This window comes from Cervus elaphus, chromosome 7 (assembly GCF_910594005.1).
Source record: "Cervus elaphus chromosome 7, mCerEla1.1, whole genome shotgun sequence".
NCBI classification, from domain to species: domain Eukaryota; kingdom Metazoa; phylum Chordata; class Mammalia; order Artiodactyla; family Cervidae; genus Cervus; species Cervus elaphus.
Window position 1 is genome coordinate 13,020,378 of NC_057821.1, and position 19,722 is coordinate 13,040,099.

General features: G+C 38.3%; 1 protein-coding gene across 2 annotated transcripts in view; it reads left to right on the forward strand.

Annotated features, from left to right (window-relative positions):
• ZFAND3 (zinc finger AN1-type containing 3) overlaps positions 1-19,722 on the forward strand; it is a 311,174-nt gene that overhangs the window by 86,201 nt on the left and 205,251 nt on the right. For both annotated transcript variants that reach the window (XM_043907357.1, XM_043907358.1), the window contains exon 2: positions 13,256-13,296. In XM_043907357.1, coding sequence (XP_043763292.1) covers positions 13,256-13,296 — 41 coding nt within the window. The remainder of the gene's footprint in view (positions 1-13,255; positions 13,297-19,722) is intronic.

Consider the following 19,722-nt stretch of genomic DNA (forward strand, 5'->3'; position numbering starts at 1 on the left):
TTCCCTAGTGGCTCAGCTGGTAAAGAATTTGCCTGCGGTGTGGGAGACCTGGGTTTGATCCCTGGGTTGGGAAGATCCCCTCGAGAAGGGAAAGGCTACCCACTCCAGTATTCTGGCCTGGAGAATTCCATATACTACAGTTCATGGGGTTGCAAAGAGTTGGACACGACTGAGTGAAAATGGTGCTGCTGCAGACTCACCATTGTAGGGCATCTACTATAGGCTCTTTGTTACCTGTTTTCTGTCAGGTTACAGCCTTCCGTCTTGGTTTTCTTGTGATGGTTTAGGTAGCATATGTTTGTGAGAGGTGGCAGAGTTGTCTGGCCAGGGAGACAGACTGACTCATGATTACAAAGTTCTTCTTGAACAGTTCAGCCCTGCCCCAGCACAGGTCCTCAGCATGGGAGGGGAGCTGTGTACTCTTAAGTTGAATTCTGTCAGGTCGATCCTGAGCTCCATATACTTCCAGCAGAGTCTTAGATGGAGGTGCACAATATGCTCACTAAATTTGTGAATGGCATCAAGTTGGCTGGGATAGGTCGTTCAGTAGACAACTGGATTAAAATTCAGAATATCTGGTATTTTCGAAAGTTGATGAATATGCATAATATGGCATTTAACAGGATTAAGACAATTTTCTTAAGGAAAGGAAACAGCTGTGGAAATGCAGTATGGAAGTAGGATTGGGTTTATACCAGTGGTAGCACAGAACAGTCCCAAGGTGGTGATAAAACCAGTTAATAAATACGAGTCAGTGATGCCTTTGCATTTAAAACCATTGATGATGAGTTATGTAATTGGAGTGGCGCTTAAAGAAATCACAGGTTCTTCACCATATTTAGTATTTGACTGTCACAGTGCATTAAAGAAAGATCTTAGGGAAAATGTTTTCAGAGTGAGAAAACTGAAAAATTAGGAAATAGTCCCTATCAGAAGGTTTTAGTAGGTATTTAGCTTAGAAATAGTGGAGAGTTTGTAATTCTCTTATTAAATGACATTGTTGTTGCTGCTGTTTAGTTGCTAAGTCGTGTCCGACTCTTTTTGACCCCATGGACTGTAGCCCGTCAGGCCGCTGCATCCGTGGGATTCTCCAGGCAAGAAACACTGGAGTGGGTTCCCATTTCCTCCTCTGGGGATTTTCCCAACCCAGGGATCAAATTCTAGTCTCTTGCGTTGCAGGCTGAATCTTTACCAGTGAACCAGCACTAGATTATATATGATTGTATTATTGTGTGATCATAGATTCATAAAATGGCAGTAACCAGTTTCACTGTTTTTTTTTTTTTTTTTGGCTGTGTCGGGTCTTAGTTGCAGCCCCGGGAACGTCTGTTGCCTTATACAGATCTTTCCGTGCGGCATGGGGACTTTCTAGTTGTGGCCTGTGGGCTTAGTTGCTCCGAGTCATGTGGTATCTTAGTTCCCCAAAGCAGGGATTGAACTCATGTCCCTTGCATTGCAAGCTGGATTCCTAACCACTGGACCACCAGGAAAGTACCCCCATTTTGTTTTAATGGACGAGAAAACACAAACCTGAGGTCGTACATGCAAGACAGGCCCTTTTCTCTCAGTCACTGCTCTTAGCACTTTACCTCTTTGGCAGCCTGTGTTTTCACCCTGATGACGAGATTATTAAGGCATTTACAATGGTAGGAAGGTTATGAAGTAAGGCATTAGATATTAATGATTTTGAGGTTTGGGCTGCAGTGAAATATGACACAAAAAGTAGCAATGAAATCTCTTGTGGTCATAGAACAGGGATACTTTAAGTCTTACTGAGGCTGAGGCAGAGAAGATATACTCTTGAGTTTCCTTCTAGCTCTTTCTCTTTTTCTGCTGGAAATTATGACTGCTCAGGGTGATTAAATGGAGAATTTTCTTTTGCAGAATTTAGGCAGTCTTTGTAGTGAATGAATAAAATCGCCAAGAAATGGAAATGTTGAACTTTGAACTTTATTCCTTTTCCATAAGCGTTGGGCTCAGAATGAGAGCTGTTTCTTTTGCTATCACCTTTCATCCATTTCTCATCTAGATTCGTGGTTGGTGGGATCCCAACCTTTTCATCTACCCCCCCTTCCCCACCCTGCCCCGAGAATATCTTGACAGACTGATGTAATTTATGAAATGTTTAGAATTTGAACAAGTGAAGTACAAAAGACATTTATTTTTTAATGTCAGTGACATTAACTGGATATTAATTTTTTATCTTTTTTTTTTTTCAATTTATTTATTTATTTTTTCAGTGGGTTTTGTCATACATTGACATGAATCAGCAATAGATTTACACGTATTCCCCATCCCGATCCCCCCTCCCACCTCCCTCTCCAGCCGATTCCTCTGGGTCTTCCCAGTGCACCAGGCCCGAGCACTTGTCTCATGCATCCCACCTGGGCTGGTGACCTGTTTCACCATAGATAGTATACATGCTGTTCTTTCGCAACATCCCACCCTCACTTTCTCCCACAGAGTTCAAAAGTCTGTTCTTTTTTTTTGTGTTTGTGTTTTGCTGGATATTGCTTTCCCTTCCTCCATATTTAGTATATATTCTTGTTGGTACATGAGTTTTAAAGGAATGACATGAACCAGAATGTTTCATCTTGTAGATATCATTTCACCTGGATGCTTTCCAGGGTTAGAAGCACCTTAGGTTTTTCTTTCTTAACCATACAGCTCCTGGCGCCAGCTTGTTTAACCTTGAGGCTTGAACCCTGGTAGCTGTCATCTCCCACGTTTATGACTCATTTTCTGACCAAGAAAGATCTAATAATGATGTGTTAGGTTTACTTTTCATCTTTTAGTAAAATTACCCTACGTTTGATCTGATTTTCCATAAATAGGGATAAGTGAATACTCTGTTTAAAAGCCTAAATTATCTTAATAATAAGAGTAGATAAATGCATACTTCATCAGGATGAAACAGAAGTGTTTGTTACTTGGGTAGAACAGGTGCATATATAATTCTTTAATAGCTTTTATGTAATGGTGGTTGCAAAGATGATAGAAAATGCAAGGGTCAGTTTTTTTTTCTGGAGGAAATAGTTCTTTAGTAAATTTCTAACCCATTACAGAAGGTTGATAGCCAGTTAATTGTTTTAATCACTGTTCAGGTGAAGACACTGATTTCTGTAAGTGTAGTGTCTCCTGATCCTCAACTGTTTGCAGCAGCAGCATGGCTGGCCAGGAGAAAAACAAGGGCAGGAGACATGGTTCTCTCTCTTAAATTGTCTGTTTTCAGTAATTCTCAGGTATTGTTTTCTATAGCAAATGGTTGGGAAATCTTTGTATTGTTTTCCGAGCAACACAAAGAATTCCTTTTGTAATGAACCAGTTGTTTCATCACTAAATTGTATCCGACTCTTTGCAACCCCATGGACTGTAGTCTGCCAGGCTCCTCTGTCCAAGGGATTTCCCAGGCAAGAATACTGGAGTGGGTTGCCATTTCCTTCTCCAGGAGATCTTCTTGACCCAGGGATTGAACCTGTGTCTCCTGCATTGGCAGGCGGATTCTATACCACTGAGCCATCTTGAAAGCTCCAATGAACCGGCAGTAGTAACTAATGTAGTGTAGAATTAAAAAAATTATCTTTTAACCAGTAATACTTTATTGAACTATAATTTATATGTAGTAAAACTCAGTCTTATATGTACAATATAATGAATTTTGACCAGTGTATACACTTACATAGTCACCACCCAGATCAAGATACAGAACATTTGCATCACTCCAGAAAGTATGCTCCATTGGTGTACAATTGTAAAAAACTTAAATGGATTGGAATTACTTCAGAGAAATGTTTAATAATCAACTCGTATGCAATTTCTTTAGGTATAACAGTGAACTTAGTTTTGTTTTACCCCCTGCTATTTTCTTTACTGCAAAAGTGAATTATGCACAGCATTAGTTTTATTCTAATACAGAGTTTGAATTTCCTAAAATAATACATATATTTGCAAATGAAGAGATCCAGATATAAGACATTCCTCCGTATTCTTAATAAGAAAAATAAGTGCTTTGATCACCATAAATACTGGCATTTTTAGGAGCACAGATAAAATAATTAAAATATTAAATAATTAATATTAAAATTAATTTCACATATATAGTTTAAAAATCTTTTAACTTTTTCAGAAAATTTAGATTTACATGTAGTTGTAAAAAAATAAAATAGTGATCTCATATATTCCTCTCTCAGTTTATACATGCATATTTAAAATAGGTTATACTATCAAATTATAGGTATTTGAATATATTCCTAACACACATTTAAAATACTACTTTTCCACACTCATGAAACATGAATGCTCCACATCTTCACAGCTATGAATGTCTTTAATATTTATTCACTGAAAACACATTTAAGGTTAATTGGCTACAGTTTCCCACTTATTTACTTCCTTACAAGTTGTTTGAGGTTGAGCATTAAAAAAAAACTGTAAATGTTGCTCTCTGGAAGTTGCATCTGAAGCCACAAGAATTCATCCATATAACATTAGGAGAATTGCCATCATTTTGGTGTTATTTGTGATCTTCCTAACTTTCCAAGGTTTTTTTTATTGCATTACATTCTAAATGATTTTCAGAGGCCTTTTTCAGTGGTAGCTACCTCTTGTAATCATCACCTCACAATCCAGAAATAAGTATTTACTCTGTGTTTAAAACTATGTTTTACTTTGGAAGCTTGTTTGGTGCAGTAGCTTTGACAAAGCATCCAGCATAGTCTTGTGTGACGTTTTTCCAGACTTCAGTGCTTATACTCAGAGATGAGAACTTCACTGACTTGCCCTTTTCACAGACTCTTGACTGGATGGCTGTTGCTGGGAGTTTGATTCCATTGGCAGGGTCTTCCTGTTCTGAAATCCCAAATGCCATTCCTGTGGGCATGACTGTATGCCTAGAGTTTTCACTTCCAGGTTTTGGGGAAGCTTTTTCTTTTTTTTCCCTTTCTACCCTGTTTGTATTTAATTTAAAATTATTGGTGCTTACCTCAAAAGTAAGGATTTAATTTTGAAGCAATTCCTGTTTTTTGAAAGATAATTTTAGGGAAGAAAACCTTTCAGTTTGTATGGGCATATGTGGTAAGACAGCTGTAGCCACTGTATACAGTGCGTGTTAGAATCGATGGTGTCATTAAGCTTCCCTTGTGTGGAAAAATTACCTGGCATTTTTATTCAGTTCACTGTATTGTTTTCCTCCTGCATGTGTACATGGGTTTGTTGTTGTTCAGTTGCTAAGTCATGTCTGACTTAGGGGTTTGTGACCCCATGGACTACAGCACTCTAGGCTTCCCTGTCTTTCATCATCTTCTGGAGTTTGCTTAAACTCGGCTTTGTTGAGTCGATGATGCCATCCAACCATCTTATCCTCTGTCGCCCTCTTCTCCTCCTGCCCTCAATCTTTCCCAGCATCAGGTGGCCAGAGTTTTGGAGCTTCAGCATCAGTCCTTCCAATGAATAGTTAAGAGTTGATTTCGTTTAGAATTGACTTGTTTGATTTCCTTGCTGTCTGAGGGACTGTCCAGAGTCTTCTCCAGCACCACAATTCAAAACCGTCAATTCTGCAGCACTCAGCTTATGTCCAGCTCTCACATTCATACATGACTACTGGAAAAACCATAACTTTGACTATATCAACCTTTGTCGGCAAGGTGATGTGTCTGCTTTCAAATACGCTGTCTAAGTTTGTCATGGCCTTCCTTCCAAGGAGTAAGCAGCTTTTAATTTTGTGGCTGCAGTCACAAGGGATTTATTTACTTGTTTTTACTAGTTTATTGATAAGCATGCCTCATCTTGTTTTACCTTTTAGTCATGTGTACAGGGCTACACATGATACTGTTACCTACTTTACATCTGTATATCTTTTTAATGTAGGGGCTTCAAACACAGAGAACAGAGGCCTATGCTGTGTCCTTCTTGTCCTTGAATCTGGGTATAAAATATTAAGACATGGTTCATTACAACACTCTACCTGAAATCTAAATTATTGGATTGAAATTGGCTTTTAAAGTTGTTGTCGTAAAAAAAAAAAAAGTTGTTGTCGTTTAGTTGCTCAGTTCAGCCCAACTCTTTGTGACCCCATGGACTGTGACCAGGCTCTTCTGTCCGTGGCATTTCCCAGGCAAGAATACTGGAGTGTGGGTTGCCATTTCCTTCTCCAGGTAGCATGATCGATATTGCTACATTCTAGAAACTAATCCCACTTAATAACAACTAAATTTTTTCCTTTGTAATACTCCCTTGAAAACTTTGCAGACTGTCTGAATGATGTTTAGAGTGATGTATAACAATTCATACAGGCTGGATGCACTGTTGAAAGCCTGGTTTGTCATTCTGCTAGGATGTCATCTGTTTGAACTGACCCTTTTCTTGTTTGCTTGGGGTGAGCAGAGAGTATAGCTTTAGTAGAGCTGTTCGCTGCTTTCTAGCTATTGTAGGAAATTAAGACTTTTCTGGCTGTAAATATATGAGGCGGCATGCAGATTGTTACTAGTCTTTAATCATCTAATCTTACTTCTGAGGCGACTGGAATGATTTTTAGAGTGGAGAAGGCATTGCGGTTTGTTTTTTCTGTCTTTGCACGTATACACACATCCTTGCACAGCTCTCCTCCCTTCTCTGCCTTCTTCCTTTGGATTGTTAAAGGAGATTGAATTAGAAAATGTGACTAGTTGGTTTTTGCAGATTGGTTTTCTTCATTAAGAAAGAGATTCCTTTGTAGTCTAGAGTTTTTACAAATGTTATGATCCGTGCCTGACCTAGGGAAATAGAGAGATGTTAGGCTGGACCAGCTTGGCATATTTATGTGCTGATACTTTGGTTTTTCCTTTTGACTTGTCTTTATTTTTATTGTGCCTCAGTTTCTTCCTCACTGATACAGCGACAGGGTTGTTTTTTATTTCCACATTTGTGTTAAAATATTTCGAGGGGGACCTGGCATGTGTGTGTTTTCCTGCTTGGTGAGAGAGAGTGTTGTATGAATGTCAAGAAAATAGTATTGCAAATAAAATGTTTTTAGAATTCTCAGTTATTAGGAATGTTTTGCTAATTCCTTGAGACAAATTAGCTAGAAGGTTAATTTATTTTTCATTAAAAAATTAATATCCTTCAAATTCAGGTTTTTTTATTTCAAAAGAAAACACATGATTAAAGCTAGATAACCATTTCTCTCATCAAACAAAGATTTCAAATTAATTACTTAATGTTGGTAAGAGTACATGGGGAAAAAATGTACTTTCAGATGCTTTTGATGAGAGTATAAATTGGTAGAACTTATCTGGGAAATAATTTGGCAGTATTTACCAAATCATCCTTTTTCATCTCAGTAATTGTCCTTCTTAGAGTCAGTTTTAAAGAAAGTTATTCAGCCAAAGACTTGTGATGGAAGATTTATGTCTAAAAATGCTCATTATAGCAACATTTATAATAGAAATCTAGGAAAAAGATTAAATATTCAACAATAAGAGAGTGACTAAATTATCCTATTAGTATATAATGAACTATTACAGAGCAGTAAGAATGTTTTTGAAGACTGTAAATGAAAAGTGAAATTTGCATGTTTTATTATATATTCTTGGTGAATTATTTGATATATGCAAGATAAAATATGCAGTGTGTATATATTATAAAAGCATATGTGTGAGCATACCACACAACATTACCAATACTGTTAAATATAATAAGTTCTTATTACATATATCTATCCATAAAGATAAGGAATGTTACTCTTATGTTTGGGGTAAGGCTTATCAGTGGTCTTCGGCATTTTGCTTAAATGCTCTGTTCTCTTTCTAAATTTTGTACAAGGGATATATATTTTCAAAACCAGAAATATCACTAAATAGTATTTATTGAAAGGAGAAAACAGTTTAAGTTGGATTCTTTGCAACTTCATCTCATGGGAAGAAAACTTCTAGAAGTGTCTGCCACCTGTTACCTCATGAGTGACAGATCATTCCGGGTACACAGGGTGGCATTAGCTACCGTTTATAGGTATTAGAGTGTGCCAGGACCCCTGAGAGATGACAGGCTGACAGCTGTAGGAATTGTGGACGCCCTGTCTTCTAGGAGGAGTTTGAATGACTTTTACAAAATATAGTTAAATTTTTTCTTAGATTTTTTTAATGGTTTGTACCTTCAAGAGAGGATTCATTTTTTTCCACTTAACAAGTATTTATTGGATGCCTATTAAGTGCCAAACAAGAGTGCTCAAGAGGCTCTTTGCTCTTAAGACACTTACATTCTGGTGTTGAAGGATAGTCAGTACACAACAGGCCAGTGATGAGGTATCAAAGAATGATGTGTTGTGAAGAAAACAGGAAGATGACTAATTTAAATTGTGTGGTCAGTTGAAACCTACTGAGGAGGTTCAAAGCAGGACCTGAGTGAAGAAGACAGACGCCGTCTTACAGTGATTAAGGGTAGAGGGAACAGCATGCGCAGGAGCCCCTCACTGATTTCTGGGAACAGATAAAAAGGTGAGCGTGATCGAAGTGTGGTCGGTGAGAGCAGCGAAATGTGAGGAAGGAAGAGGAGAGGCAGGCGGAGACAGGTCATGAGGGGCTAAGGCTTTGGTAAGAAGTCTGAATTTTACACTAAATGCAACGGGAAGTTATTGGATGGGATTAAGAAAGAACACAACTTAATTTTTAAATAAAAGATTACTTTGGCTATTGTGTAGAAAATTTGTCAAGGGTGACGCATGGGACTGGGGAGACCAGTGGACAGTCACTTAGAGTGGCCAGGTGAGAGCATGGCGGCCACGGTGGAAACGCTGGCGAAGGAGAGGAGGAGGCGGATTTGAGTCTGTTTGCGAATAGAGCCAGTGGGCCTTGCTCAGTATTGTGTATGAGAGACTGCAGAAAAGAGGGAAGTCAAAGTTGACGTTTTGGGTTTTTGACTTGAGCAACTGGGCAGCAGATGTTGCCATTTATAAAGGTTGACAAATAGGGTCAGGCAAATTTAGGGGGAATGTTGAATGTTCTAGTTTGAAATGTTGTGTCTGAGCTACATGTAAAGATGTCACACAAGCAGTTGGATGTATGAGTTTGGAGCGAGATGAAGAGGTTTGGGACGGATGTATACATTTGTGAGTCCTTAGTGATTAGCATTTAAAGCCATGGGGCTATGTGAGATGACCAAGTTGGAAGTAGGACTGAGTCCCGGGACCTCCACACAAAGGCCTTGAGAGCGGAGGAGGAGCCGGTGAAGGTGGCTGAGAGGCAGCTGTTATGTGGGAGGGAAATGGGGGGGTGGGCAGTGGGTAGATCAGATCTGGGACCTGAGTGTTAAGAAGGCAAAAGTAGAGTTTCGAGGATTGATCTGGTTGAATGATGCTGAGAGAGAAGGGAGTAAGGTGAGATCAGGGTGATAACCCTGTGCATCAGTTTTCTGGGACTGCTCTAACAAATTGCCACAAATCTGATGGCTTGAAACAATAGAAATATGTTCTGCTAAGTTTCTGGAGCCTAGTAAGCCCCAAATCTGACAAAACTGCCTGCCTTTTGGGCAGCTTTAGGGAAAAACCCATTCCTTGCCTCTTTCCACTTCCGGTGGCTGCTCCAGCATCCCTAACTTTGTGACCACATTCCTCCAGTCTCTGCCTCCACCTTCACTTTGCCTTCTCCTCACTGCGTCTTTCCAAACTTTCTTTGCCTCTCACAAAAGCATTTCTTTTTTTTTTTTTTTCCCACAAAAGCATGTCTTATCCATTCATTCAGGGCCTACCACGATAATACAGAGTAAGCTCAAAATTTTTAGCTTAATTTTTTGTGCAAAGACCTTTCCCCAATAAAATGAGTTCCATGGATTACAAATTTCAGGGATTAAGATTGGACATCTTCAAATTTGGTTTTAGAAACATGATAGCTGTTGGATGTCTCAGGAAGAGCAGTTTCTTTGGAGCAGTGGAGACAAGAATCAGATTGGTACAAACGTAATTCGGCCCTTTCTGTTGGTCAGTGCCGGCTGCAGATGTTTCGGTTTTCGGTGCATCTCATCAATTTGCTGAGCATACTTCTCAGATGTAATGGTTTCACCGAGATTTGGTGCAAGTTTGGCTTTGGGAAGTGCTTTGAAGCTTCTTTTTGGTTCAGCCACTGAGTTGGTTATTGCTGGTTGTCATATAGAATTCACTTTTCGTTGCATATCAATCCAATCAAGAAATGGTTCGTTGTTGCATAAAAAAAGAGGTCACTTCAAAACGACGATGTTTTTGATTTTCGTTCAGTTCACGAGGCACCCACTTATCGAGCTTTTTCGTCTTTCCAATTTGTTTCAAATGCTGAGCGACTGGGAGTGGTCAACATTGAGTTCCTTGACAGCTTCTCCTGTAGTTGTAAGAGGATTAACTTTGATGATGGCTCTCAGTTGGTCGTTGTCAACTTCTGATGGCTGGCCACTGCACTCTTCATCTTCAAGATTCTTATCTCCTTTGCAAAACTTCTTGAACCACCACTGCACTGTACGTTCATTAGCAGTTCTTGGGCCAAATACGTTGTTGACGTTATGGGTTGTCTCCACTGCTTTACAACCCATTTTGAACTCAGGAAAATCGCTTGAATTTGCTTTTTGTCTAACATCATTTCTAAACTCCAACTAATGTTATTAGCAAAGAAAAATCAAGTGAGAAATGCGCATTAAAATGATGAATGATACAACCACGCTTGCTTAAGAATGTGCTCCAGTATCAAATGGCAAATTTCAACAGTGCAAACACTGCAGTTACCTTTGAACCGCCCAGTATCTCTCTTTCATACCTGCTGCCACATAGAGTACTTGAAGTAGTCTGTCCAAGACTGTGCAGGATGATCACACTCTGTTTTTTGTTAGTTGTATGTGTGTGAGTAGCTTCAAGTTTGATGTGTCAAACATGAAAAAGGAGCAAGGGTCTCAGAAGCCTCTGCCAATTTTTTCAAGTTCACTATTGCTGACATATGGGATCCAAGTTGTTATTACCAGTAGCTATTAATTCTGTAGCCAAAATCTGGGTTCTTTCAGATTTTAGCCATCTCTGTTTTGATTAATAATATCAGTATCTGTGTTATTTGTTTTGTAGCCTGATTGATAACTGTGTTGCTGAAAAGTTCCTACTCAGAAAGTAGAGTGGATATAATATATGGATATAGTGGGTATATATGCATCAACCATCTGAAGAGAGATAAAGGCAAGGGGGAAAAAATGCTCCATTGCCATTTTTTCTTACCAGCTTGTGAAACACAGGTTTCACGTGCTAACCCTTGGTTTGGTGCTGGCGCTCAGGTATTCTCTCAGGCTCTCCGTGATTCCTGCTGGATCCTGGGGAGCAGCAGAGGATAAACGGTTACCTCTGGCTCTCTGTGGCAGCGCAGGGGCCGGAGACGGTGACCGCATCAGGAGGAGACCTTCCTCCTGGGGATCGTTCTAGCAACAAAGAAATTCCTTCATCCTCAGTTCCTCCTTGGGTTGCAACCGAAATGACTGGCAGCCTTGGGTTGCTTTCCTGTGTATCTTATGTGTATTTGGAGAGGAGGGCGGCAGTTATGCTCCCTCCAGATGAAAAGCTTTACTTTTTCCGTGTGCTGCCTGATTACCATAGATGAAATCTTCAGTTGTGGGACCATTCTCCCAAGCCCCCAGAGTGTGTTCCCTCTCAGCTTCTATACTGAGGCAGGGGCCCTAGTTCAGCATGATGAAAAGAACACAGGCTTTGGAATTAGACCAGGTTCATCTCCTTAAGAGTGCTGTAACCTAGGAAAGTTATATACCCTCTTGGAGCCTCAGTTTGTTCTTTGGTAAAATGAGGTTAAAGGAATTTGGTATTATGCTTACCACGTGGTGGGCATGTAATAAATGTTAGATGTCACTGTTAACTCATCTCTTTGTCCATTTTAAAAATTTTTATTCATTTTATTGATACTGAAAACTTTCTTACCACCTTTGATGTCTTTATATTAGTCCATGGGGTTGCAGAGAGTTGGACACAACTGAGTGCCTAACACCTGTCTACACAGCATCTCTTTTGGGATAGAGAACTCTCGTGACCTCTTCCTGCCTCCTTTCACGACCCACCTCCTCATTTTATCACCCTGTGACAGTTACTGACAGTTAGATCTTGGGTCTCAGTACATTAGAAGACAATCATAGTCGTCAGGGAATGCTTCCTGAGGGAGGCTCTCATTAATGGTAAAGTTTACTGAGGAGGGCAAAAGATTGTTGCCATATTCCATGTGTGCGAGTGGCTCTGGGTAGAGACTCAGATATTGGAATGAGCCTGTAGATAGGTCAGTTTACTCAACCAAGAGTATTCTAGAAGGTTTTTGTAGTTCGTATGGCCTTTGGAGTTAGCTCAGACCCTAGGTCAGATGCTTCCTCTGCAGTCAGTTCCCCAGCAATGTGACCATGGGCTCACCTGTTAAATAGGGATGAGACTGTATGTCCTTGATTTCTAAGACCACTCAGTTTAATAACTCCTTGGAGGACATGGTGGAAACATTTCCTCTTTAAATTATTTATCACTTGTAGCCAGTTCTATGATGTTTCCTGGTTGTAGAAATGTTAATGTGACTTTTAAAAAAAGTGTATTTTAGAAACAAAGCAATATGGTAATACTCAGTCTCGGGATGTTGGGAAGATTAATAAGATAGTGTATGTTAAGTGCCCACCCCAGTTTAGTATTCAGTGAGTTGTAGTTATTATTAACAGATGAAAGGGCATGAAAAATAATTTGATTGGGAACATCTGTAAAAAGAATTTTAAATGACAAGGTAATAATGTGACCAGGATTTGAAATTGGACTCGAATGAGGGGAAAGAAGACAAAAAGTTCAAGTAATATTATAGAGGAAATCGAGTGTGTAAATCAGGAGCAAGTTTTACAACTTTATGGATAAAATTTTCCCTTTATTGATGAGTTTGTGGTATATGTTCCTTTATTAACAGAGGGAATGTGGCAATCGTGGGATAAATTCATTCTTTTGTTATATTTTGGGCCTTTTTACAGTCTTCCTGAACTTGCCACCACATAAGCTGCTAGTCACAAAAAATAATGTATTGGCTAACTCATACATAACAAACATGTGCTTTATATTGTTATTTTACTTTTGTCTTGTTTTTGTTTTGTTATCGGGGAGGGGTGGCTGGCTGGCTAGGGATTTCTCATTAGTTTATTAGTTTAGTTCCTTGGCCAGGAAGATCTTGGCCTAGATTTCAAACATCTTTATGTTTTGATTAGAGTGATAATTGAAGTTTTAGCTCTTCTTTCTTTTCTTTCTTTTTTTTTGCCCCAGGTCCAGCAAGACTATGAACCTCTGTTCCAAATGCTTTGCTGGTAAGTGCAGAAAAAGGGTTTTCAACTTATTTTTATTTTTCTTCTTTCGGTTGTTTTTAAGACCGTCTAAATTATTTTAAGACTGTCTGTCTTCTTTTGGGTTTATGCATGGGTTTTTATTTTCTTTGCTTGTGTGTGAAAGCAGTTTCTCTTCACCAAGTTGCTTTATATATTTGTTTAGAACTGTTGAAATAGTCTTCTCTGAGTGAAATGAAATCTTATGTGTACTTGTATCAAACAAACTTTCCTTAGTTTACGGTTGTTGGACTATAGTGGAATTGTAAACACTCATGTTATAGAAGGGTTTTATATATATATACACATATATATATTCATCTTTGATGTTGACTTGAATGATTAATGGTGAAGGTTGCTTTTATCAATGAGAATACAAGAGAAAGAATATTTTCGTGTTGGAGTCAGAAAGAGAATAATGCTGAATTGGCTTTTCTAATTCAGATCTTCATTGAAATCACTTTGGGTAAGTCACTTAACCTTTTTGGGCATTAGATTGATCATTTGTAACATGAAGGGCTTAAGCTTGGTGTTTGCCAAGGGCCGTTTCCACCCTGTAAATGCTGATTGATTGACTCCTTGAGTTATGACTCCTTCATGAAGTTAATGGGCTTCCCTCATAGCTCAGTTGATGAGGAATCTGCCTGCAATGCAGACGACCCTGGTTTGATTCCTGGGTTGGGAAGATCCACTGGAGAAGGGATAGGCTACCCACTCCACTATTCTTGGGCTTCCCTGGTGGCTCAGCTGATAAAGAATCCACCCGCAGTGCTGGAGACCTGGGTTTGATCCCTGGGTTGGGAAGATCCCTTGGAGAAGGGAATGGCTACCCACTTCAGTATTCTGGCCTGGAGAATTCCATGGACTAGTCAGTCCTTGGGGTCTCAAAGAGTCGGACATGACTGACTTTCACTTTCACAAAGTTAAAACTTTAAGATTTTTTGTTTGTTTTTTAAGATCTCCACATCTAATGATCTTATGTAAGTCTTTATTAATTGGGATATGTTTACCGTTCATTATTACCTTTTTAAATTATTATTTTGTCAAAGACGAACCAGCACACAAGTTAGGGTAAGGACAGATTTTACTCAGTAACACACTGCTATAGTAGGGAAGAGGGGACTTGTCTAGAGGGAACTGGGCGTTTTAAAGGGAGAATGAGGGAGTAGGGGAGGGATTGCTAGCTTGTCTCAGGATGATCAGGGGAGTAGAAAAATCACAAAGGGCTGGTTGTTGTAAATGATGATTAGCCTGGCTGTGTCTGTTAGTTGACAGTTATTGAAGTAAGGATTTTATCCTCCTACGGAGACTGAGAGATTGAAGCCCTGTTCTTCCCAGTGATTACAGTTAGAGAAATGGCTTTCATGTCCTTGAGAAGGACACTACTGAGTGATTGAGTTGTAGGAGATACACATACATCTCATGGGGGATGAAGGAAGGATTCACATTTTAAACCATTTTAAGTAAATGCTGTGGGATAGGGTAGTCAGGGGCCTATGGTCAGCTTTTGGCTAGAACAAATCTTAAATTCTTTTGGCAGCTTTGAGCTTTCGCAGAGAGGCACTTTAAATAAGAGGGACTGGGACCATCCTCAGGATGGGTCCTTGAGCTTAAAACCTGTATTAGTGGTTATTTAAATCTGTTAGCATAGGAGGATTAAGAGTATATGAAATCATTTGTGTTGAGACTCTAGTTTTTATAGGCCAAGGTTGAGGCATGGTTGAGAAGAGGACAGACTCTGGCTGGAATTTGGTTGAGGAGAGAAACTTTGTCAGTATTCATCTTCTATTCACTGTGCTATTGGACAAAGAAATAATCATAGTGTGATCTTTAGACCTTTATGCCTAAACTAGGATGGAGTTGGGAAGGTTGGGAAAGTTGGCAGTATGTTTCTGTTAAAAGTCTGGAATTTCTCAAATTCTTTAGGTTTTTAAAAGGAAAAGGTACTGGTAAGTGGTTTTTATTCAGCTTTTAACAGAATCTCTGCCATGTTAAGCAAATGTGTTCTGCTTTTCTTGCTCTGCTTATCTGCAATAACAGATATGAAGAAATGCCTTCTCACTGGTGAGAGGTTATGGCTCAGATGGTAAAGAATTTGCCTGCGATGCAGGAGACCCAGATTCAGTCCTTGGGTTGGGAAGATCCTCCGCAGAAGGGAATGGCTACCTGCTCCAGTATTCTTGCCTGGGGAATTACATGGCCAGGAGCCTGGCCAGCTACAGTCCATGGGGTTACAGAGTCAGATATGACCGAGAGACTTACACTTTGATGTTTGCATTTGTAGTAAAGGTGGAGTAACAATGAGAGAAAATGTGTATTGTGTGTCTTTCTCCGCGTAAAACTAGTTCCCCCAAATAATTCAGTGACGTGTAGCTGGGAGGAAAAGTCATGTACCGTAAGTCAGGTGGTTCACGTCCAGTACTCAAAGAACTGTCTCATGTCCCTAAATAAATATAAAATTAAAAAATTATCAATGAAGGTAGTTCAGCCATGTTTCTTTGGATTTGTTACAGTTTTATTTTCTATGGTTATCGTTATTTTTTGAATCTCTGGTGGTCTGTGTCCATTTACTCTTTATAAAGCTCTGTTATTTTTGCTTTTAAAAATATTGAGAATGTTTTCAAGTGTGTAATGATAATATTCTCTCCTTTCTTCTTTATCTCTACCCCTCCGCTCCTGATTTCCCCAACCTCAGTTGAAAGGAATGACTCATAAACAACATCTTGCTTGCTGAAGCAGCATTTGGTGTTCTTTTTGAAATTCAAAAGAAAAAAGATTATTGAACTTTAAAGATACAGTGGTGGATTCTGTTAGTGCATGAAGATAAAGTATAGAAATGCATTATTGCAGCAGAGGCATGAGATGTGCAAGACAACATGAAGATTACTTTGTCCAAAAGCCACTGTGATTTTAAATAGTCTTTTAAAGTGTATCTTAAAGTGTACAATATACTTTAAAAGGTGGAAAAGTTACTTTAAAAATAGCTGTTGTGTACCATTAGGTTAGTTAGAGATTTTTCACGATTCATTTTCAGAACTATGTGGTGGAAAGGTGAGTTTGTTAAAACATATTTGCATTAAATTGAATGAAATGAGTAAAAACATATTTAAAGTCTTGACTAGTTTTTACTTTTTCTACCCCCTTTATAATATGTTACTTGCCATACTATTGTTTTTCATTAAACATTTCATATTGGCTTTTTGTATGGCTTTACTTAACAAATCAGTAAATATTTATAATAGAAAGCAAAAAATTTCATGACATGGTACTGATCGTTATATTAGGATGATATAAACATTTTATTGGTTGAAACACGACTTTTTAATGCAGTTTTTCAAACTGTATATTGTGGATCATTAGTGGGTATAGAAATCAATTTAGCATTTAAAATTTGAGTACAATGGAAAACTGAGTGCATCACAAATATCAAGGGTAAGGTATTATTCGTGAAACTTCGGAGATACATATATAAATGAAAATGACGTGCAGTGGGTTGTGATATAAATATGTTACAATGGAGTATGGTTTAAAAAGTTTAAAACCACTGAATTGCAGAATTTCATTGGAAAGTCATTGAGTTACTGGAGATCTCATTCTCTGTGGAAAATAAGGCATGTTTCCTTTCAATCTTTAGGCAAGGTGTTAGCCAGCTGATTTCTTATGATCTTTGTTCACTCTGAGCTCTTGACTAATTTGGATTATGTGGTTTTCTTTGTGGAAGCATGAACTAATCCCAATTGCCTTGAGCTGTGTTAAGGTATACAAAAGGTCAGGCATAGCATCTGAAGGGTGGTCTTGCCTCTTACAACTATAGAAATACCTGGGGTGTTATTTTCTGTTTGAGTGCAAACTCATTTTATGAATTTTTGAGTTTTAGATACCAACTGATCTAGATTTTTAGGGACACTTAGTATCAAATTCACAGTGACCTCCTGTATTACACTGTATTGAACCTCAGCTATCATTAAAGCAATGCTTTTCACAGAATGAGTTTGCTGAAAAAAGTATGTATGACAGAAACATCAAACAGGATGATCACAAGTAGGGAAGGCAGAGATTTTAATGATCTGACTGAAGTAACTCATCTCTACCATCCTTGGCAATGCTTGCTGTGGGGGACAGAGGAGTCTGGTAACCAGAGAGTAGCTGTGATCTATGGACCATTATACTTTACAAGGGAGTGAGCTTGAAGATAGTTTCCAAGGGATGGGAGATTGTTTCAGTAGATTCTTTGATGACAGATGCTTATCAGAAGACAAACTTAACAAATGCTGAGTGTAAAAAGAACCAGTTTGTTCTTGTGGACCTTTAGATTGCATATATGTGGTTTTTAATAACTTTTAGCGATTTCTTAAAAGAAAAAAAAAAGTACCCTGAAATGTCATTTATTGACTGACAAAAGTACTTCATTGGGAAATCAAAGTAAACAGGTTCTTTTAAACTGCAGACATGATTTTGAACATATTGTTCCATTTAAGCCTAACTTTTAGGAAACTTGCTATTCCGTGACTCACATAAAATTGGAAAAATAAGGGAGGGATGATTAATCACAGTGCAAGAAGTTGTTTTCTAAGCCTTTTATAGAATTGTGTGTGTGTATGCTAAGTTGCTTCAGTTCTGTACGACTCTTTGTGACCGCATGGACTGTAGCTGGCCAGTCTCCTCTGTCCATGGGATTCTTCAGGCAAGAATACTTGCATGGGTTGCCATGCCCTCCTCCAGGGGATCTTCCTGACCCAGCAATCATATCTCCTGTTCCTGCATTGCAGGCAGATTCTTTACTGCTGAGCCACTAGGGAAGCCCATTTTACAGAATATTTCCTTTAAAAAGTAATACTTTTAATGCATAACTATGTCAGTTTATACAAAGGGGTAAGACTAGAAGAAGTAAAGTATGAGGGGTGTCTTGTCAGTTGAAGATTAATTAAAGCAGATAAATCATCTCTTAAATTATAAGCTAATGGTTAATTTAATTTTCTGAAAATTAGTTTCAGTGTAACTTTTCAGATATATATTTCTTAGAAGAAATATATATCTGAAAAGTTACACTGAAACTAATTTTTTAGTGGAAAGATAGTTAAACATACTTTTGCTTTGTAATTAGCTGTGTCTTGTGCCTTGTTAGTGGTGAAGAACATTGCGATAAAGAAAGGATCCATGTCATGTAGGAAGCATGTTCTAGTATGACTCTAGAGATAACTGTACTTGATTTCATAGGAATCTGTTTTCAGGTCCCTATTCACATGAATAAGCTTAGATGTTGGGTTCTGATATTTAACATTGGAGAAAAATGTTATCATTGATTAATAAATTTGTTAGTAGCCTTTGTCAGCTGGGAAAAATTATTAACTTTGCATACTAATATCATCTTCACTTTATTTCTTGATATTGTTTTACTTATTGTTATAAATTTAAAGTGGACTTTGGAGAGAGGCTTTAAGGGATTGAAATAGCTAGTATTAAAGTAAGGTTTCTTTTTCCTCACTGCTGCATGTGTTGTATCCAGTCTGAAAATTACCCAGCTTGTTCATTGCTGTCTAATCTTCTGTATAAATCCAAAGTGATTAGAATTTTATAATTTCTGCTCTTATCATGCCATTAGTTTGTGATTTTTTTTCCCTTTTAAAAATAACATAGGGACATTATTTAAATGCTGATTGAAGTATGTATTGTATACTGTTTTTAGACAATGTATAATTTATATGTATTTAGTTGCATGGAATAAAGCTGAGTGGAGGTTATGTGAACAATTTAATTTTGGTAGTCTCAGAGTAAGTATTTGGTGGAGTTTTAATTAATTTTGTCTTTGCATGTTGAGACTTTTATTAGTAAGTAATTTCAAAAAATTACAAATTTTTAAAAAGTTAAGTGCATTCTACTTATGTCTGACAGAGTCCAGAAGTGGTTAGTTTCTTTCTGGAATGAGCAAAATAAAGTTGGCTGTAGCTAGCAGCAGAGGGAATCTCGGTGTTGACATCCAGGGTAAATGATACAGCAGTGGTGGGCATGAGATGGGGAATGGTAGTTAAGCCAAATGCAAGCAGTTTTCCTGGAGGTGACGAGTTTCATGGTGCTCTTCAGAACAGGGCAGTAACAAGCAAACTGTTTCCTCCTGAATCTGGGGCTCTTACTGCTTTGGAGTTACACTCTAATTTCTTTTCTGCTTCCATTTCCTGTTAGAAGTTTAGAGTAGAAGTGTCCTGATTCTAGTCACTTTTGAAAGGAAGGAAGAATAGCCTCAGTAGGTGACAGCTTGAGTTTTGAGGATGTACAGTAAGAGGAACTTAGTGAATCTGAACATTTTAAGCACTTCCTGTAATGCATGTTCCCTTTTAGAAATTGTGGGAACCCTGTATCCATCAGTAAAATAGAATAAACAAAACACCCACTCTGAGTATTTTATAGGCCAGT